The sequence below is a fragment of the Maniola jurtina genome, chromosome 12 (genome assembly GCF_905333055.1).
Source record: "Maniola jurtina chromosome 12, ilManJurt1.1, whole genome shotgun sequence".
NCBI lineage: Eukaryota > Metazoa > Arthropoda > Insecta > Lepidoptera > Nymphalidae > Maniola > Maniola jurtina.
Window position 1 is genome coordinate 10,576,014 of NC_060040.1, and position 22,286 is coordinate 10,598,299.

Here is a 22,286-nt window from a genome sequence, read left to right on the forward strand (position 1 = left end):
GATGAAAGAATTATTAAAATCAGTTCTGTATTTTTAAGAGTATAGCGATTCCAAATAAACAAATCTTTCCTCTAGAAGTCAAATGGGATCCGAAACATATTTTATGAGGCGGACATATTATTAGCATAAATTATTAAAGCAGTAATAAATAGATAGTAATTAGTAGATTAATTTCACATTCTTTATTGAACTGCTTGTTTTATATGTTGACAAAATCAGTTGCAAACTAAGTGGAAATTCGTACTTTGTACAATAAATAAAAATAAGCTTACACTACGTTATGTCTTAATACTAAACACAAAACGATTACCAATTTATACGATAAGTTGAAATTTGGAAAAACTTAGCCTAAAGTTGTATCATTATAAAGCCTAGCGTCCACTACAGCCCGTTTCAAGGTGCGTCAAGTCGAATCGCATTGATTTTCTTTAGTACGTAGGTAAAAGAATAAATTCGATTCGGGGCGCACCTCATGTTTTTAGGTTCCGTACCTTAAAAGGAAAAAAAATAATTAACTAAATCACATATAGATGGCGCAGTGCGTTATTAACTTGCAGTGATCTACATAAAAATGGTACGGAACCCTTCGTGTGCGAGTCCGACTCGCACTTTTTTTTTGATAGTTTGGTATCTATAAGGGACGCAGTTTCTTTAGCACAAGTTAATACAGTTTAAAGGAAACCAATGGGTGCTAGGCTTAATAAATTATAATGTAGGAACTTTAAATTTATACATGAATTCTTCGAAAAATTTATATTACAAGAACCAAAACTACATTATACAACACATAGATAAAGAATTTAGATAAAGTAACTAAAAATCCGGCGCTGTAAAATATAAAAATAATTCTCAATAGATATCTTCCTTATTAGTTAAGCTTTGGTACGGCTGGTCAACACTCTCCAAGGCTCGTAATGGCATAGTCTGAAAAGAAAACGGGGAATTTATTAGTTTTTATTATATTCAGTAGGTAATAGGTAATTAGTGATTACTAATTAAGTAATTATAATTAATAATTGCATATTAATATCCAACCTTCCTGGCGCAATAGTAAGCGAAAGGTCCCGGGTTCGATTACCAGCAGAGTCAGTTTGGGAATTTACAATTTGTGACGTGCCGCCAAGCGATGTAGCGTTCCGGTACGATGCCGTGTAGAAACCAATCAGAATACCCCTCCCAAGTTAGTTCGCTTTCGTCTTAGACTGCATCATCACTTAGAGAGATAGCAGTCAACATGCATTGAGAACAGTAATTGGAACTTGAAGTTCAATTACATAGTTTACACTTTGTAGTTTGTACCTACTCTGTACCTACAATGTTAAATCTCCAAAAATACCCTTTTGCTTACAAGAAAACTCATACATGGGAATATCAATGTATGGCCTCTTCAGTTTCCAGTGGATGCCTGATGACATATTTACCTACTTTGTAATCATCCTGTAATTTATAACAAGATAAGAAAATAAATAAAAGCTCCAAAACTACGATTCCCCATTAGTACAACCTTCGTCAAGCGAAATTTCACCAACTCCTAGGAAAACAAGATTATTCTAGCGCCATGGGTGGGCCCTACGACTTATTACTACCTATTCCTGGACTGGGCGTACTAGTTTACAAATTACAATTGCCCTTATCAGTAAGGATATTTATTTAGGTGTGTTATTATCAACAGGGCATTGCGATAAATCTTTGCTCTTAAAATAAACTGTTAAGCCTGAAACACACAACGCACGACGGCAGGACGCTATACTGAGCGCGCGCGTATGTGTGTACGATTTATAATAGAACAAAGAACTACAAAATGTATAAAAAATCCTCCCGGTCAAACTTCGGTCACGGATTGCAACGTAACTTAGCAAGGAGACGCAGGAGACATATGCCGGTAATCCGACACGACCGGACAGAGGTTGGGTGCAGGTGGTCGGACTAACGGCTAGGCATGGGGGTGTAACGTGGTAACACCGTCAATTTTCAAACTCCGGGCGGCTATTGAGAGTTCATCATCATCATCATCAGACCTCAGAGCGTCTCGCATTCTGTTTGTTTCTGCCTTTAAAGCATTGAGGTCGATTCTAATAATATCAGCAATGATAAAATAATTCATAATGTGCTATTTAAGGACGCTGATAGCGTAATTGATTTGTATTGGAATATACCGAGTGCTATTATTGGAAGAGATTGAATGTGTAATGTACCATTTCACTCTCTGTTTTTTTTTTTTTTTTTTTTTTTATTCACTATAGGCAAGCGCTTGACCACAATCACACCTGATGGAAAGTGATGATGTGGTCTAAGATGGGACGCGTTTACCTAGAAGGTGCCTATTCACTCTTGTTTTAAAGATACCCGGATTGTAATTGGTAGGAAACACAGATCGCGGGAGAGTATTCCAAACCTTAGCCATGCGTATGAGGAATGAAGACGCAAAACGTTTCGTGCGTGTAGATGGAATGTCGACGACATAAGGATGGAAACTCGCCCGACGTCTTGCGGTTCGGTGGTAAAATGGTGAAGGGGGGACAAGATCGAAAAGTTCCTGTTTGATTTCTTAAAATAGAATATCTGAATATAGTTACTTAGTTTCGTTTGACTGATAATGTGTGATGGAATTAGATTTAGGTATACCTACTTTGAGACTTAAGTTCGCACAATGGAGCAAAAGCTCTAGCACTGTTTTCGCCGCACCAAAAACGTAAAAACTATTTGATTAGCTCCTCTACTTCAGGTAGATCCCCATTAAATCGAGGGATAGCACAGCTTTTATCGTGATAAAAGCTCTGCTATCCCTCGATTTAATGGGGTATGATGGGATTAGCTGATGATATATTTATTACCATGTGATAAAATAGATACACCAGCTCTCACGCGGTACGATATGGAAAAGTTCTAGCACTGTTTTCGCCGCACCAAAAACGTAAAAGCCATTTGACGTATCTCCTCTACGTCAGGTAGATACACCATAAATGCTGTGCTTTTCCTCGATATAACCGGCTATGATACAGTTAACTGATTATATACCTTTAAATATTATGATAAAATAGGTAGGCACAGGCTCTAGCAGTTCCCTTACCTCTCACGAGCAAAGTTTCTATTTCCCGCTTCTCCTCTAAACTTTTCCTACTGAACGCAGAGCGAGTCCTTGAGGGGTGCACAGTGCACCGATAACGTTGCATTTGCGTACGACACAGGGTAGGTACTGAACATCTACTGGCGCATAGCAGCGGAGGTACCTCTGCTCATAGACCGACATTTTCCGCAACATTTCTACCTGTTTTCCTACTAAACCAGGCCTTGACTCTTGATGGCTGTACCTATGGCAATTCATGGTTGTAGACTGACGATTTATTTCTTACAATAGGATAAAATAGCTACTTACACGTGCTCTCACGGCATGACACGGCTTCCAGCTCGCACAACGTAGCAAAGGTTCGAGCAGTTCCCGCCGCATCAAACGCACACACAGGCCCGGCCGGAGGCGCTGCACATCTACCGGCGCAGAGCGGAGGAGGTACCCCTTCCCTCACGCGGGCGAAGATAATTTCCTTCATCTCCGGGCCTCCGTCTGCTACCTCATTGTTTTCACCGATGTGCGCTGGTCGGATGAACGGCAGGCGCGCTGACTGTACTGCGTGCAATGCTGGAAATTTGTTACAAATAAAATTAGCTTCATATGTTTAAGAGTAACTGGATACTAGGATCTACTCAGAATTTTAAACCAAAATATGAGGAAAAGATATGTGGAAAAAAGGGTAGTTAATCCATACAGCGTTATATTATTATTATTCTAAGCATAAGTATTGCACAAACTCTTTATTTTTATATTCATTTTTTATTGAAAATGTTACAATACAACTAAAGCTAACTTTATCTAATTATTACTGTACAAATCATGCCCGCGTGGAATGGTGCCAAGAATACTGGCTGCATTTCCGCGCTGGACAGCCATGCAGATCCTTTGCGTAAAAAATGAGCCAGCCCTTCTGTCACCAGATGAGTCTATTAAAAATGTCTCGAATTTTTTTAGCACTAAGATAAATAGATAAATAACTCTTTCGACTTATGCGATAAAAAAGCTACTTTATTTATTCTTAGAATTTTATTTATGCTGAATGCAAACTAAGTACAATAATTTGGCCGAGAATTCAAACCCCATAGGGGCAATACCCGTTGCATAATAATATACTTACTCCAAGTATCTTTTTCTTGTAGATGAAATGATGAAATGATGTAGATAATATACTGGTATTATATTTTAACATAATCAAAATGCCCATACCTACTGTTCGAAGTAGGCACTCGACTAGTGTGGGGTAGGCTTGGTTTAATTAAATCCTCGGTCAGATTTTCCGCGGTTTCTTGACCGTTCAACTATTAATCTTATATTGAGTTCTACGTAATGAACAAATAAATACAACACAGATAGTCAGTAAATACTTTAGACTTTAACCATCTGATGCCCGCGACTTCGTTCGCGTGGTTTAAATCCCGTGGGAACTCATTGATTTCCCGGGATAAAAAGTAGCCTATGTGTTAATCCAGTGTATAATCTATCTGCACAGCTAAATCCGTCCGGTAGTTTTTGCGTGAAAAAGTAACAAACATACACACAAACTTTTGCCTTTATAATATTAGAGTGTGATATAATCAGAATTATTAGGATTTTGCAACGTCCACAAAAACTCCGTAAAATGTATGTTGGTTTTCTGTTATATAAGAGGCAAGAATGGAGAAAAATAGTACCTAGTCTTAGTTTTATTTTAAAGGTAATCAAGTCTTTTCTTATTAAGCTCTGCTTGGTTATGAGTAATATAACCACGTTTAAATAAAACATGACCCTATTTGTGTGCGTTTTATTCCATTGTTTTGTTGGGTTTCCAGATTACTATGCGACACAGTGTGACCCCTCGTAATCTAATCAGCATTGTTTATTCTCCTAAACTTTTCCTGTGATCTCATCGGAGTTTGAAAACATTGATATCAGTTGCATTGTAAAATGTAAACAATGATTATGCCATGTTGTTAATTCGCATTTTATTGGTTATCTTTGACCTAGTAGGTAGGCACATTGTGGGCAGGATTTGTTCTGCCACAGTTTTACGTGTACATCGTAAAACTACGCTACGGTTCTGCTATGTAACTTACTTTCAAGTAACTTTTAACTATTTGTTGACAAGTTAGCTCGCTACTGCGATCGATCCTGCTTTATTAACCCCCGACCCAAAAAGAGGGGTGTTATAAGTTTGACGTGTGTATCTGTGTATCTGTGTGTCTGTGTATCTGTGTATCTGTCTGTGGCATCGTAGCGCCTAAACGAATGAACCGATTTTAATTTAGTTTTTTTTGTTTGAAAGGTGGCTTGATCGAGAGTGTTCTTAGCTATAATCCAAAAAAAATGATTCAGCCGTTTAAAAGTTATCAGCTCTTTTCTAGTTTTCTTGTAGAAAAGAAGGTTAGATAACCCTTAGTTTCATAATATTCAAGTGTCAATTGACAAATGTCAAGCTGTCAAGATGGACGTTGCCTAGATATACATAATTATTTATTTGAAAATGAAGTTTTGGAAAACTCAGATACTTTGGATCGTAGGCGCGGAATAGTCCAAGAAAATCGGTTCAGCCGTTTGAAGGTTATCAGCTCTTTTCTAGTTACTGTAACCTTCACTGGTCGGGGGTGTTGAAATTTTTTAATTTACGCTTGTTAGTAACCAGGTACGATACGCAGCTAAGACAGAGCGAACTAGAGTGAGTAAGCTCTCGGCTCTTTGACTCGATTTGAATCGACGTCTGTAAAATATTAGATATTTGAGCACAAGAAATGACATGAAATCTAAGATTTAAAAATATTATAAGTAATCCACCAAAAGTGGCATTCACCAGTTTCCACCAAAAACTACATACAGTTTCTATCATTTAAAAGTAAACCCGTCCCGTCCGTTTTCTCGTCACATAAATATATTTGGTCGCTATGAGAAAAAACGGGTGCATATAAAAATATAGCTATATAAATATAGATAGGTTTTTTATGTATGGTCCCCGATTACTCAAAGACCCCTGGACCGATTTGAATTTTTTTTTCTTTTGTTCGAAAGGAAAGGCAGATGGTCCCATATAAATTTGGGGAAGATCTGATGAATATCTTCGGAGATGGAGAACAGAACTCCTCAATGGATAAGAGCAAATTGCTCGCGATCAGTGTAATTAGCTTAGTAAACAGTAGGGTTTTAACGGGGCATAGCATATTATAATATTATAGTACAATAGAGCCACTAAAATATGTGAAATAAAAAATTTTCAAAAGAAAAATAAAACCGACTTCAAAACCCACAAGCACTAAAAAGTTCACTCTTCACTCTTTGATTTCTAATTTTGTTTTAATATGCTCGCTCGACTTCATACCTAGGTACATTACACGTGTAGCTAAACAAAAGTTAATTTTAACTTTTTAGTGTTTGTGGTTTTTGTTACGGTTCTGATGGCTGTTGGGGGCCTTGCGCCTCTTACTAGTCGTCTCACTTTATGTTGGAGTTACGGTGGTCACTTGGGTCAACGTTGCTTAGCAATAACAATGACGCAATTATAGGTCATATTGAATATAACACTGGCTGTTTAATTAAGTACCTATATTTATTTTATCAATGCTCAATTTTGTTATTATGTTATTGTTAACCACGTTGCATTATCTCAATTATTGTTTCCCGATTAAGTAAGTGATGATACCTTATAGGTTTTATCAAGTTTTCAAGGCTATCTAAAGATCAATATTTACTATTCAGGGAGATAATATTATTGTCTGTTGTTTTTAAATATTTGCTACTGTAGTTTATTTAACCTATTATAGATAAGTATAATTTTAATATTCTTTTAATGATCCCATACTTCATATAAATATTTAATAAGGGAAATGCCTAGTCGACAAAGGGGTTTTGGCCACGGTACTTCATTGAAATAAAGTGTAGATTAGGATTGACATCATTGATAAAGAAACAAGGACTATGAGGTGAAAATAATTTGGACGAACTTTTGTAAAGCATGTATAAAAATTAACATGTTGCAATAAAACAAAGTTTTATAAAAATAAACAATTGATTGAATTTTACCTTAATTCTCAGTTAAGGTATCTAACAGTAATATTTTAGTTACTAAATAAATATTTTAAAAGTATTTACTTATCACCGAGGCCTTTGTCATTATACGCAATTTAACCACAGATTTAACGCCAATATTCAATTCATTGAATGAGGATTGTCATTGTCTATCAACTTATTAGCTTAATGCGTATTAACGTGGCGCTCAGCCCTGACAGTTTTATCAGTAGCAGTGGGCAGTGGTTCTCCGAAAGACATCCTGGTCGCATATCACTTCCTCGCCTGACTCAACCGCTCTGGGAACTTGGTATCACACGGTTCACACGATTTGTGTATAATAGGTTTTAACATTTATCTAATACGTATGTATAATAATATTAGGTTAACATTTATATAATTTTATATTATTTAACAATTTCATTTGATATCTACAACGAAGACGGTATATTTAACACGTTTGACGTTAGCGGTTGTATGAGTGCGTTTCTATGTAAGTACCATTTTCTTGAAAAGTTTTTCTCCATCCCAAATCGCCGAACTTTTCACTTCAATAGTCTACATGGTTTACTTTGTGCTGTCTTCTTTTCTTTATTATTTTCTTTGCAAAGTGATTAAATCAAATCATTTATTCAAATTAAGTACACTCTTTGACTGTCAATTATGTGGAACAAACTTAACTTAACTAAAGCTATGAGGATCCCAAATGCATCCAGCTCTGAGAAGAGCCCACAACAAACTCAGCAGAGTTTAAGTATCCAATCAAATCCATCAGCCTGTATGCGTCCACTGCTGGACATAGGTAGGTAGCTGCTTTCCAAGAGCATCTTCTCTTTCCAAGAGAACATGTTTAAGTATATGCTAGATTTATCATCTCGAGAGGATTTGTAAGGATGATAGTGCTGTGAGAGCATACTTACTTGGTTCGTCCAAAGACCAAAGAAGAGCCGAGTGGCATAAATTAAAAACGAGTATGAGTGGCAGCTTCTAATGTCGAAGGGTGAAGATTATCTTGGGTCACTGAGCAAAGTAGTAAAGTATACGTTAGATAAGAAATCTTAGTTGATATTAAACCATGTGACTATGTGACGATCAACCCTGAGATCAAGTCGCCAATCGGTCTGACCGGTGCAGCTGCGTTTCCCTTTCGACTCATTTTATCGGACATAAGAGTACATTAGGGCAAATTAACAACGTAAAATGAGTGGTGCGATAGTCCGAATTGCGTATTATTTAAACCTCTTTATCTATTTTTCATAGCTGTGATAGATGGGGGGCGGGAGGGTCCAGGGTTTGATTCAGGGCATGGACCTTTAACTTCAAGCAATTAAATATTAATTGATTTAATGATGAAGGATTATACCTGAGAGTGCTCCATAAGGCTATCCTTGTCAACGATCCCCCGTCGATTTCCTACGTATGATATTATTGTTCTTATCTCTATCTGCCCTGGTTCGTGCATTCTCGGTTCCTAGATCGGTACATTTGTGATAACCAAATTTCAAATTGCTGTGATTGGCTGAATTTACCATGCTCTTGCTGCGACAGTGAGTTTGAGCCACTAGCGGAACAATGTTAGCCGGTCAGAAATGATTGCAATTAGTCAACCTGTTTGACGTCCGTGTTCTGTTTTCGATTACAAAAAAGAAAAAATTGTTGTTGCAATCATCAATTTTAGCAAATAGTGAAAGAGAGTCGGCCAATCAGAAGTCACAACTACCGTCACACTTTCTGTCACACTATGGCAGTAGGCATACCGAGTAATGAAAACAATTTTTCATTCTGTCTAGGTCGAAGTAGGGTTGCCACCTAGCTTTTTTTGACTTACAGGCTACCACCATCAAAAATACGGGGTTTAGATTTGAAGAAATTTGAAAATTTGAAGTATTTGAAGAAATAGGTGGTGGTTCTCTCTGAAATGCATGGAAAGCCTATTTAGATATTTCAGTTTATTTGTAAGTTTTGTATTTTTTCTCTGTATGTTGCCGTGTCTTGATTGGTGAACTGTGTTTGCAATGTGGTTTTAAATAAAAGATTTATTTATTTAAATAGCTTTTAAAAACTCTTAGTGTTGTAAAGCAAAATGTTATACATTTCATGCATACAATCTTTTCATTTCAACTTAAAATTACATTTAATTTGTAATTCCACCTTCACAGTATCAATACTATGGCCGTAGCCAGGAATCGATTGCGGGAGAGGTTTTATTAGGGCCGGAACTGAATCCTGTCATGAGGAAAAAAACATTCGCTCAACTTTATGGGCTAATTACCTGGTTAGTGGAATTTCGCCTTTCAATTTGACAGTGAGATAAAATACAACAATAAAAAAGCGCGAGCGCAGTGAGCGTAAGTGTTTTTGGTTCAATACAGAAAAAATTAAAGTGAAAGGGAAACGAGTGTAGCCATAGCAAGATTTTATTTTTAAAGCTTCCTATCCATACTAATATTACGAATACGACAGTATATCTATTTGCCTATCTATTTGTTACCCTTTCACGGCCCATCTTCTTTACCAAAATTTTGGTACTTACTATTCAGAGGTAACTTGCATCCTAGACATTTTTTTTAGGTGGCTTTTTAGCCCGGAAAATCCCCCACGGAATTTTTAAAAATCTAAATTCATGCAAACGAAATTGCGGGGTTTACACCAAGTAATAGAAATTCAAAGCGCGAGTGAAGTGAGCGCGAAATGTTTGATATATTTCCAAAAAAAAATTGGTAAGCAAATGCAAGAAATAGTGTAAGTATTATTTTAGGCTTAGGTTTTTGACGGCTTCCCAGGCGCAGTCGCCATTTCTAAATTTCTGGTCTGGTGGGAGGCTTCGGTCATGGCTAGTTATATGGTTAGTATGGCCCTAACGGCCAAGAAATTAGACTGCATCATCACTTACCACTAGAAAAGATTAAAGTCACGGGCTAACTTGTATAAAAAAAGGCTTACATCCTCAAACTAAGCCCCGCCGCCTTGGCTACGACCATGATCAATATCGAGTGGGTTTCGGCTACGCATTGCCGCAAAAGGAAAATATTCTTTCTACTGGACATAACGTCAGTGTTTGATTTCGCCAGCCAGCTTCTGCTGAATTTGTAAAAAACCGGCCATGCGCGAGTCAGACCCACGCACCGAGGGTTCCGTATTCGGGTATTTTTTCCGACATTTTACTCGAGAAATCAAAAACTGTTATTCATTAAAAAAATATGCATAAAAATAAATAAAAATCTGTTTTAGAATGAACAGGTAAAGCCCTTTCATATGATAACCCACTTGATATATGTAGTTATCTTACTTTGAAAATTGAAAATACTAATATTTGTTCATGAACACATGACAGACGGATAGAAGGACAGATGGACAGACGGACAGACGGAAAGACTGACAGACTGACAGACAACGAAGTGATCCTATAAGAGTTCTTTTTTGCTTTTGAGTTACGGAACCCTAAAAATATTTAGTTTTATTTGCCCCGTATTTTATTTTCATAATTACAGGTTTCTGTATCCTGAAATACGGGGTAACCAGTAAAATACGGGGCCTCTGGCAACCCTATTCGGAAAACACTGTCACATTCAAGTTAATGTCAAATATTTTGTTTTCAATTACAGAAAGCTGCATCAATCATTATTACAATATTTTCTTTGTTGTGATTGGCTGAATTTTTGAGTTTCAGCCAATAAACAGACTGTTTGCCAATTAAACGTCATAACAATATAAATGCCAGAAAGTTTAACCAAATAAAACAAACTTAATGAGAACCTAGTGAGAATGCAAACGGCACACAATTTATAATACCTATTATGTTAGTCGTATATAATAGATATTATAGTAGTCGTTCACTTTGGTAATAGTCAGATTGTCATCAGTAAAATTGATATTGGTTGATGTATCGTAAATTATTGTTTTGGTGACAAATATTTTTATTATCTATTTATCTTTGAACAGAATGGAATAGAATGAAATGGAATGGAATACAATGATAAATTTTTATTCCTGTAAACTTTTAGGTAAACTTCAAAGTGTTTTTGGATGGTCAGAAAAATTTACCACTGGTTCGGAATGCCGTTCCTACGTTTTCTAGGGTTTCGTACATCAAAATGAAAAAACGGAACTCTTATAGGATCACTTTGTTGTCTATCTCTCTGTCTGTCGTGTGTGTCAAGAAAACCTCTAGGGTACTTCCCGTTGACTCAAAACCATGTTTGGCAGGTAACCTAACTGCGTAATTTTGGGTAGTTTTTTTAATCGATAAAGAAAGTTTGCGACATTGTTCAATAAAAAATTTGGATTCCAACTCCTCAATCCTGATGTTGCAGGGGACCTGACTACTAAAGCTAATGGGATTTAAAAAGTGTCGATTATTAATTGATATTGAAGGTATCTATACCAAGTAAACACTTTGTCGTTGACCTCAACCCTGATGCTGTAAGAAATTGCATTCCTAAATCCTCGTGATCCCTCGGGATTTGAAAAGGATCATCCGTTTAAATATTCTTACGTGATACAGAAACAAGTTGCATCCCGGGGACGGGCTATTACGGAGAGGCAACTTTTGTTCTGGGAAATGAAAGGATCGGGATTTTTAAAAACCTAAATCCACGCGAGTGAAGCTGCGGGCATTAACTAATTGTAAATATATTTAGAAGCTACTATAAGATAATAGATAAGGTACTTATTTCCTTATATTTTTATTGTATGGCAGCGCGCGGTTTTAAATTATAAATTGCACGTCCTGTCCTTTTCTGTAATACATTTTTTTCTCAATATCTACCGCTTTATCTCATAGCAAGAGTCCGTAAGACATAATACAGTGAAAATAGGCAAAATATACAATTTTTGCAGTTTCCACGTCAGTACCTGTTGAATTTTTCTAACAGTGTAAGCAGCAGAGCTGAGTTTACCATCAAGTGTTGATATGTGGGTGTTCCATAGAAGCTTTGCATCTAACATTATACCGAGAAACACGGGGTTCTCCTTTATTTTCAACATATGATTATTTATTTATCAATGAATTTATGTCATTTAAGGTCCTGGTATTGGGCAGTGTGAATTCAACACACTTAGATTTCTTTGCATTTGGAAGTAAATTGTTAGCAATAAATCAGAGAGTGACCTGTGATATGGCATTACATATAGTATACATTGTCAAAAATTATAATATTAAAGCTGTGGGTATTGCGTGAGGAATAGGTTGCAAGAGAGTTGCAACTTGCAGGGTTTGATGCATGCGCTATTGCCAGCAAACATGAGACATATTTTTATCTACAGGCAACGTCTGAGTAGGTAACGAAGACGTCTAACGCAAGTTGAAATGTACCAGTGTATTTAGTTAGACCTATCGACAAGTTTGGAGTTGGGTGCAGTCTAAATGTGGCCCGTGTGTTTAGACTGTCAGTTTCACGTGTCGTCCCCCGCACTTCACCACCCCGCTTGCACAAATCGAGACAGCACGAAATTTTCAAGATTTCTGGGTGTAATTTCTGGTTTTCGTAGTTCCCACATAATTATAACAATATAAAATATATAACGATAATTTTTTTACTACATAATATTCATTAAATTTTCTAGGTCTGTGGTTTTTCCAAATTTCATTAAATTGCTTCGTTGTCTAGAAAAACGAGCACAAAGTTGGGCCTTTTTTTAAAGAAAAATACAAATCTTTGAGCCCCTGTAATTTTAAAACTACATATTTTTAGAAAAATCTAAAACACCACAGACACAGATATTAGTTTCTAGACTATGTTTGCAAAATTTCATGGACTTTGGTTGCTTAATATTCAAATGAAATGGGAACTACGATTGTATGGAGTAAGTGACGGAGAGAGCTCTGATAATGATCTCAAAGATCATGTTTTCAAATCTTTGATCGTCGCGCTTCGTGAATTCACTCTCGCAGTAGATTTGCATAGGTATACATTAAAGTTACATATTTATTTTAAACTGAAATTTAATGTGTCTCTGGATTTTCCTTAACCAGATGTACTGGTCAAGTAGCTAGCAAAAACTATTTCGTTTGTAACTAAGTTCTGCAGCATGAAGATACAGGCAGGCGGTTAAATGTTAAAAAATTTAGTAGATTTTTGTATAGTAAATTCCTCGTACGAATTGGTGAACGAAAACTGGTGCAAAGGTGGTCGGCATGTGGGTTTAGTGGACGGAAACCGGTAAAATCGGCATTTTCAGCTTTTTAAATAAAGATTAGAAAACAATCAATAAACACTTTCAAGAAATGCAAACATTCAATGAAAATAGACTATCTATGTTAGAAATTATACATTTTGATAATGTATCGTTTTAAATTATAACAAGATACACATTCACCCTCTCAAACGTGGAAATTCTGCAAACTATCAGTCGGAATCCTAGCTCCCCGGCCCTGATTTATTCTCAATCAAATTCATCACATAAAAAGTCATTCATAGGACCAAGTTATGCTATGCTTTTGACTAGATTCAACTAAAAAATTTCCTCAGGATCAGTTTTAATGAGGTGAAGGTTAACTCGTCTATAGCTCACAGGCCTATTACAGAACTGACGATCGCTTTCACAAAAGAGTGTTTAATGATTAAGATTCAGACGACTTACCTGTAATGGTAATTACGCACAGCAAAACCCTCCAGCTTAACATTTCCACCTGATTGTGTCCAAAGCCAAAACACACGCCTTCTTTGCACTCACTATCGAAATACTTTATTGTCTGTTGCAACTATTCTTCTTTTTCCGAACGCATTCAACTATTTTTGTTTATGTTGCGCTTAACTTTTTTTTTTTAAATTAATTGTTGCGATTATAAATTAATGTTGATTGTTTAGAACTTGTCTGTTCACTGCATCAGAATCGGCGCGGGCTCGTAGTGGCTGGAAGGGGGATGTGTCATGTGCCGGTGGTGGTGGCATTGATAACCTCTGCCGCGGCCGGAGGACGAGCGGGCGATAAGAGCAGCGCCTTTGAATCGAGAGCATAGAGTACGGGCATTCTTTTGCACCACAGATAAATAATTTATTATTTTAGGTACTAAATGATGCCCGCCCGCGACTTCAGCCGCGTGGAAGGTTTTACTCACATTTTAATTCTGTGGTTTTACTGTTTTTTAGGATTTCGTACCTCAAAAGGAAAAACGGAACCCTAATAGTGTCACTTTGTTGTGTGTCTGTCTGTCTGTCCGTCCGTCCGTCCGTTTGTAGTGTCTGTCGTGAAAACCTATAGGGTACTTCCCGTTGACCTAGAATCATGAAATTTGGCAGGTAGGTACCTACGCCTATAGCACAAGTAAAGGAATAAATGTGACGGACACGCACGGATTTACGCATTTATAAAAATTATTCATTTATTTATTTATTTTTTATTAATCTAATACATAATATTACACTAATTTTATTCGATAAACTCTTTGTAGGATAGCGCGGGTGACGTGTGGGTTTGCGGGGTAACCCCCCCCCCCCCCCATACCCCGAATGTCATGTCGACCTGTCGCGAACTATACATATTCCACATAATTGCAACAATGAAGCAATTAATTTATCAAGTGGTATGTCAATTATCTTAATAACTATTAACTACTAGATCTACTTGATAGCCGTAAGGTAGCGTTTATGTTACATATACAAGTCTAATAAGTATGACATTCCGTGCTTTTAGATTTTCCCATAATTATTTTTTATTTATATGGTATTTCCTTTCATATAACTTGCCTCGAGGAACAAGTTATACAAAACCGGAAATCAAACAATACACTGGCTTCACTAATAATGATGATATACCTAAATAATATAATCAGCAGAGCGAAGGCTTTCCTCATGCCTTCAAAGCAAAAAGCTGATTTTTTAGGGTTCCGTACCTCAAAATGAAAAACAGAACCCTTGCAGAATCATTTTGTTGTCTGTCTGTCTGTCCGTCTGTCGTGTCTGTCAAGAAAACCTGTAGGGTTGACCTAGAATAATGAAGCACGTAGATAGGTCTTATAGCACAAGTAAAGGAATAAATCCAATAACCGTGAATTTATGGTTACATCAATTAATTAATTCCCACATTTATCGTGCAAAATGTCGGTAAGAATGCCCGAGTACGGAACCCTCGATGCGCCAGTGTGACTCGCACTTGGCCAGTTTTTGAATAATTGTAGATTATAGTAATATAAATATATCTTACGGCGGGACTCACGTGATTAGTGATTATATTAAACAAGTGTAAATTAAAAATTTATAACACCCCCGACAAGTGAAGGTTACAGTAACTAGAAAAGAGCTGATAACTTCCAAACTGCTGAACCGATTTTCTTGGATTATAGCTAAGAACACTCTCGATCAAGACATCTTTCAAACAAAAAAACTAAATTAAAATCGGTTCATTAGCTTAGGAGCTACGATGCCACAGACAGATACACAGATACACACGTCAAACTTATAACACCCTTCTTTTTGGGTCGCGGGTTAAAAAGGTTTGTCATGTGAACCTTCTGCGTATGATTTGTGATTTCCATACGTTTTTACGTTTTGTACGTAGTTTAGTTTAGTTCCCTTTAGGGACCCCCACGTCCATCGGCTCAATGACATACCTACGTGTATGCAATAAACTTTGTTTTTAGTAGATAGATACTTAAAACCTACCTATCACTACTTAGAATAATTATTATGATAGCAATAAATAAATTAAACATTATTAGTAACATAAATAGCTAGTCATTGGCACTAGGGTTTTCCATTCGATTAGCAGTTCGCAAATATTAAATGTAAACACGGTTAAGTCCGTGAATGTTGGGTAAATAGGTAGTTTTTCTTACTACTTACCTATATTACGTATCTATTTGGTGAACGATTCATTGACCGCGATGGTGACGTAAAGATCAGTTGAACTTTTTGAGCAGTAACGTCATATCGCAGCTTTAGGCAATAAGGCACAGCCTACCATTGGGGTTCTAGCACCGTAGTTTGACATTTAACAGTGTGTACAATTTAATTGCAATCCGAATTGATTGGCTGGCAGATGACTGACAGTCTCTTCTATGGGCTAAAATGAACAGTTACAGCAAGAATACCTTAAGTAGCCAATCCAATTATTGCGACTAGCGACTGCAGCAATAATCACAATCTACATTAATATACATATTAATATGAAGAGTTAAATAGTTTGTAAGTTTGGATGTAGGATTTATTCCCTAAGTGATTGGTTGGTGTCTCAAATGGTTAAGGCCCACTGAGATTTTTGTCTCTATCGTTTATATGGTAGTAGCTTATGCCCGCGACATCGTTCTCATGTACACCAATTTAAACCCCAGGTTTTATCCCTTTACGTATTGAATTTTTAAAAATCCATTCTTAGCGGATGTCTACGTCATATCTGCATGGCAAATTTCAGCCCGATTAATCCAGCAGTTTGAGCTGTGCGTTGATAATTCAGTTAGTTAGTCAGTCAGATTTTTACGCGACGAGAGAACGCTATACGTTTTTCCGCGAATAACAAAAAATTAGGTACTAAAATATAATTTTCGCGCCGGACTTGAACTTAGTTGCTATAATATGTTGTAGAATAATGAAATTAGGTGGCTTGGTACACCTCAAGAGCTTTCATATAATAAAGCATGGTGGCGTCACTGTTGGAGAATGCTGAAATATTGGGCCGGGCTAAAATTGCCCATGTAGCCAAAAGTAGCCAAGACCTGTATATAATACAGCCTATGTTACTTCTCGATAAAGTAGCTTCCTAATGGAGAAAAAACAATTAAAATCGGTTCAGTAGTTTGAGAGTTTGTCGATTACAAACAAGCAAATCAGTCCTCTACATAATATTATATAAGTACCTATAGATAATCTACGTTAAAAATTAATTAGTCATAAAGTCATTAAATCAGCATCATACTTATGACTATTTATCTAGTTAATATATTATAGTCTTAAGTTTGCTCCCCGGCCTTTCCCTCCCCTTTGAGGAAAAATGTCTTTGGGAATTTACGTTGAACCTATTAAACTTCATAATTAGAGAGGTAATTTGTCGATACTTTTAAAAATCGATAGTATTTATAAACTTTCGAATACACCTAATAAAAGCTGAATTATAAAAAACCTAAAAAAAGTAAATAAAGTAGGTAAATCTAAAAACACCCGGATTCTATTACAGCGTGTCATTGTATCCAAAATGCACATTTTAAAGTAAAGTAAAAGTAAAATATTCCTTATCCCCAAATTTACATAGAAATGTAACATTAATGTAATGTTGGCGTATAACAAAATGGATTTTTGTACATTTCAATGTACAAAAATCTATTATGATCCTATAAGGGTTCCGTACCTCAAAAGGAAAAACGGAACCCTTATAGGATCACTTTGTTGTCTGTCTGTCTGTCCGTCCGTCCGTCCGTCCGTCGTGTCTGTCAAGAAAACCTATAGGGTACTTCCCGTTGACCTAGAATCATGAAATTTGGCAGGTAGGTAGATCTTATAGCACAAGTACAGGAATAAATCTGAAAACCGCGAATTTGTGGTTACATCATTTAAAAAAATATTAAAATGTGTTTCAGTTTTCAAAGTAAGATAACTATACCAAGTGGGGTATCATATATGCAAGGGCTTTATACCTGTACATTCTAAAACAGATTTTTATTTATTTTGATGTATAATAGTTTTTGAGTTGTCGTGCAAAGTGTTGGAAAAAATACCCGAGTACGGAACCCTCAGTGCGCGAGTCTGACTCGCACTTGGCTGGTTTTTTTAATTTAGTTTTTAAATTATTTTTATGTATATTTTTTTAGTCTGGTATACCTATCACAATTATTATTATACTCCGGTTTAAACCGGAGTATAATATTATGCCTTGCACTTTTTACATAGTTTTGATAGACAACATTTTTAATTCATTTTAGCTATTCTGTAGTGTGTATTGAAATATCATTAAAAAAAAAACAAGTCCATTTAAGGTAAACTTGTTTAACTGAACAACCTGGTAAGACAACAAGCTGCTGATGCTGTTTCAAACGAGTTTTAGACGCGAATAAATATAATAAAACGAAGACTTTTGCCTATAAATTATTTTAGATACGGAGCTGATGGCAGAAATTGAAATTAGTTCACTTTGCCATTTCTAGTATAGTAAACTCCTTGACAAAACTTTTGTATACTTATAAGTAAATCTCGTTGTTAAATTTTTAACACCGAGTTTGTATTAGAATAACAAATATCAAAGGTTTGATACCTATCTGGCTAATGTTGTTTTGCCTATATATACTCAGATCAACACCTAAATCATCAGGCGCCTTTTCACTAAAGCTGTTTGACAAAACTTCCTTATTAACAATCCCTTTGCCAGACTTCGTCAATGATTAGGTAAGTAATGTTTAGTTGTTGTTTTTGATTTTTTTGGCGTACCTATCAGAATTTAAGGATTTGCCGTCTGGCACATGGTTTTCATATGTATCTATTCAGATTATCATCTAAATTATCTGATTTTTTCCACTAATGTTCCGCCTCCTCCATACATATAAAGCTCATTGCCAGATTTCTTAATTCACTGTGTTAATTAAGTGTTTTGGACTTTATGGTATTTCAGTATTCTTGCAAAAAATTTTTACGTATCTCTACTCAAAACTAAAGATAATTAAAGGTAATAAAACTTTATTACCTTTTCAAGCTCAAGGACAAGCTCATCAATTATACCGAAATTGACACTAACACTAACTCCCTGGCTATCCATTTAATCGATAAAAAATCACACTACACTATTAACCGAATACGCCAGAAAAGCCTGAAGACTTACTTATAAACACAATAGCGGCGGGATTCTTTGCAGTATCGTGTCGTACGACTCCGAGGTGAACCGCTTCCTAATAGACGTTAATATTTAAAATATATCAGTGTAAAATAAAATAGTTATACCTAAACATGAATAAGTGGTGCCTGTTTTTAGTACTAGGTAAGTGGCCAATTATGGAGTCTTTTACAATTATTAATGCATGGTTTCACACACGTGTACCTTTTGGAACTCAGATTTTTTTACATTGGCAGGTACTTAAAAACTGAAAGGATTTTTAGCGGCAATAATTTACATTCTTCTTTTTTGCAGTGTTATAGGTTCATTTATTTAAATTCATTGAGCTGAATATACTTTTTTATTTATTTAAATTAAATATGTCTGAAATTAGATTACATATTTTTCTTATACGAGTACATTATGTTAATAAGTTGAATAGGTCAATGACAAAAGACAAGGTCAAATACCTAATTAAAGTTTATAAATGATGTTTAAGTTTAAATAATACGTAAATACTTATCTGTTTTTCCGTATACTTACCTCATATTGTGGTTATTATGATCTGACGTGCGGAGTCAAATTTTATCATAATTGCTACATATTATTTTTTTATATTTGGCTTCAACATACATAATTGGCCCAACAAATTGTACATAGATTTTTGTGCTCTTAAGTAAACATACACCAAAATCGTAAAAAAAAACACGATTATAAGGGGATTTCATTTAAATCTAACAATTAATATCTTTTTAAAACTACCTTCATAATTTTGTACGTTTTTCTTTTAATTCACAGCTATCCTAAGCAATGAAGCTCTTGGCTTCAGCTACAGAAATAAACGTCAAGCAGAAAGTGATAGTGAATCAAATTCGGGGGATGAAGATTTAGAAGATAGATACGGATGGAACAGGCCCAATAGGCCTAACAGACCCAACTGGCAATGGCAAGGACAGGAACAGTTCCCAAATCAATGGCAGTTCCCAAACCAGGGGCAAAATCAGTTCCCAAACCAGGGGCAGGATCAGTTTCCAAACCAGGGGCAAAATCAGTTCCCAAACCAGGGGCAAAATCAGTTCCCAAACCAGGGACAGGGTCAGTTTCCAAACCAGGGGCAAAATCAGTTCCCAAACCAGGAGCAGGGTCAGTTCCCAAACCAGGGACAGGGACAACAATCGGGTCAAGGACAGGGACAAGGTCAACAAAATTCTACACCAACCCCTAATGCGTAAGTTTTTATTTTACTTTGTTTTCGTTAGACTTCACCACCACTTAAAAACAAGAATTTAATTAACATTAACAGTTTTTGCTTCTTAGATAGGTACCTACAGTAAATAATGTTCTAAATAATGAACAACTCCAACACCTAGGCTCAAGTTATATTGCGGGAGAATCGAAGCGACGACGCTAAGCGTCTTTTCTAAAGTGCTGCGTACTGCTGAGTGTAATTATGATTTCGAAAGAGATTCATATCTGGTATAACTAGAATATCTGGATTAGAAGTCTATTTTGTTATAGTCCGCCTTTAGGTTCCTTCATAAGGTATAAGAAATTAGTATTATTTTATAGATTAATATTATAATAAATTCTAATAAATTGTGATTTCAGGGCTACCACCCAGTCGGCAACAGCCCAGGCGTGCATGACAGGCTGCCCAGTCACGTCCGAATATAACCCTGTCTGTGGTTCCAACGGCGTTACGTACGACAACCCTGGACGTCTGACTTGTGCTCAAGCCTGTGGAGTCAGTGAGTATTAAAATGTCTCTCTCCACATATCTATGCTCTCTCCCTAGTCTAGTCGACCGATACGTCATGTCTAGTACTGTGCATACCTAGATCTCTTGAAGGGACTTCCACACGCCATGGTCTTGTTGCTTCCTGCGACTCGTTTGATATGTAACTTGTCGACTATCTTCCTAGTAGGAGGGCCTGCTAGTACTGCTGTCCTTGGGGCCCCAAAACGTATGTCGTTTCTATTCGAACTTGCCGAACTTTTGATTCCGAGATTGCCGCTTCAGGTTCAAGTCATCCCATTCTGGTTAGCTCACTTCATTTTAAACTGTACCATCACGTATGATGGCAGTGAAAGACACAATTGTATAAAGAAAAATTTAAGCTGAATATATGTATTCTTGTTTTAGAAGTCTTATCCTAATTAATCAGGGTTTTACTTAGTCTGTATTTTATTTATGTAATATACAAATGTAAAAATATATTTAGCTGTTATATTTGTAGTTTTCAACAGAAAAACTACTAAACACCCATGCATTAATTTCAGTCATTTTGTGTATAAGGAAAATAGTATGCTAATATTGTTTCAAAAATGACTTGTTATAGCCGGTAGTGGATTAAATTCTAATTTATTTAATTGAATTCTAATACGTACGATTGCTTTGCATATCAATTTGTTATAGTCATTCAGTCGATTGCCTTTTTAATTATTATTAACTAGATGATGCCCTCACCTTCGTTCGCGTGGGTTTAGATTTTTTTAATCTAGTGAGATCTCTTTAATTTCTCGGCATAAAAATTTGCCCATCTCAATCTCTAGGACACAAGCTACCTCTGTGCCAAATTTCATATAGGTCGGTTAAACAGATGGGCCTTTAAGAATCCCGTGGAAACGATTTGATTTTCCGGGATGAAAGTAGTCTATGTCCGTCCCCGGGATGTAAGCTAACTCTGTACCTTTCATCAAAATCGGTTAAACTGATGGGCCGTGAAAAGCTAACAGACATACAAACAGACACACTGTCGCATTTCTAATATTATATGGCATGGGTAATAATACGCTATTACAATATTTATTTACGAAGTTTATAGTTTTCTTCGTCCGTGTAATAATACAGGTAATATAATAGGGGTTAAAGTATGAAATTGCCGTTTTATTGTAATAGGTACTTCGAATTGACATAGAACCTTCATGGTTTGAGATTTTTGAGTGAAACTTTTTTCATACGGTACCTATGTAGTCTTTCTTTTAAAAAATGTGCAACATTCGATTATCAACTTTTAGTTGTTTTTTTTATTCAGCTTAGACAATAAAGATGGATACTTCGAAAATTCGTGTGATTTTTGAATACGAGTTCCGATGCGGAACTAACGCGGCAGAAACAGCTCGCAATATTAATGTTGCGTTTGTGAATGATTAATGAATGTTTCCCATGATAAATCCAAGGCATGGTTTATCTGTGTCCAAAATTTTATAAAAATCCGTTTAACTTTATTGAGCAACAAACAGCCAATCAATACAACTTCTGTACACACGATTTTTCGTAGGATTACATATTATATTTTATAGATTACATCATGTACCTACTTTTATAGTTTTCACTAATCACTCTCCTTTAATTTTCAGATGTGAATCTTCTAAGAGCATCGCGTTGCCCCACCGCGACGGCAGCTCCGGTTAATTAGATTAATTTATATTTAAGGTTTTGTAATTAGACTGATTAAAAATGTACAATTGA

The 22,286-nt window shown here is 36.1% G+C and overlaps 2 protein-coding genes across 3 annotated transcripts; one reads left to right on the plus strand and one right to left on the minus strand.

The window, feature by feature from the left end:
- Nucleotides 1-166: 166 nt before the first annotated feature.
- On the minus strand, nucleotides 167-13,966 carry LOC123870218. Its single transcript, XM_045913429.1, has 3 exons — nucleotides 13,664-13,966; nucleotides 3,377-3,637; nucleotides 167-924 (listed from the first exon to the last, which is right to left on the minus strand). The coding sequence occupies exons 1-3, from the start codon at nucleotides 13,704-13,706 to the stop codon at nucleotides 893-895; spliced, it is 336 nt and encodes a 111-aa protein (XP_045769385.1). The 5' UTR covers nucleotides 13,707-13,966; the 3' UTR covers nucleotides 167-892.
- A 4,855-nt stretch (nucleotides 13,967-18,821) lies between these two features.
- On the plus strand, nucleotides 18,822-22,286 carry LOC123870046 (glutenin, high molecular weight subunit DY10-like). Of its 2 annotated transcripts, XM_045913209.1 has the most exons (5): nucleotides 18,822-18,979; nucleotides 19,613-19,974; nucleotides 20,005-20,042; nucleotides 20,423-20,562; nucleotides 22,175-22,286. In XM_045913209.1, exons 1-5 carry the CDS (start codon nucleotides 18,949-18,951, stop codon nucleotides 22,231-22,233), a joined length of 630 nt encoding a protein of 209 aa, XP_045769165.1. In that variant the 5' UTR covers nucleotides 18,822-18,948; the 3' UTR covers nucleotides 22,234-22,286. The 2 variants fall into 2 exon arrangements, with proteins under 2 accessions (XP_045769165.1, XP_045769164.1); XM_045913208.1 differs by having other exon boundaries at nucleotides 19,613-20,042.

Bases quoted from the DNA above. Each gene is read 5' to 3' on its own strand.
- LOC123870218 (XM_045913429.1), bottom strand. From the start codon at position 13,706: ATGTTAAGCTGGAGGGTTTTGCTGTGCGTAATTACCATTACAG. The intron at 3,638-13,663 runs GTAAGTCGTCTG...ACAAATTTCCAG, and splicing joins GTGCGTAATTACCATTACAG to CATTGCACGCAGTACAGTCA. The intron at 925-3,376 runs GTAAGTAGCTAT...TTTTCTTTTCAG, and splicing joins GTCATGCCGTGAGAGCACGT to ACTATGCCATTACGAGCCTT.
- LOC123870046 (XM_045913208.1), top strand. From the start codon at position 18,949: ATGAATAAGTGGTGCCTGTTTTTAGTACTAG. The intron at 18,980-19,612 runs GTAAGTGGCCAA...TTTAATTCACAG, and splicing joins GTGCCTGTTTTTAGTACTAG to CTATCCTAAGCAATGAAGCT. The intron at 20,563-22,174 runs GTGAGTATTAAA...TTTAATTTTCAG, and splicing joins TGCTCAAGCCTGTGGAGTCA to ATGTGAATCTTCTAAGAGCA.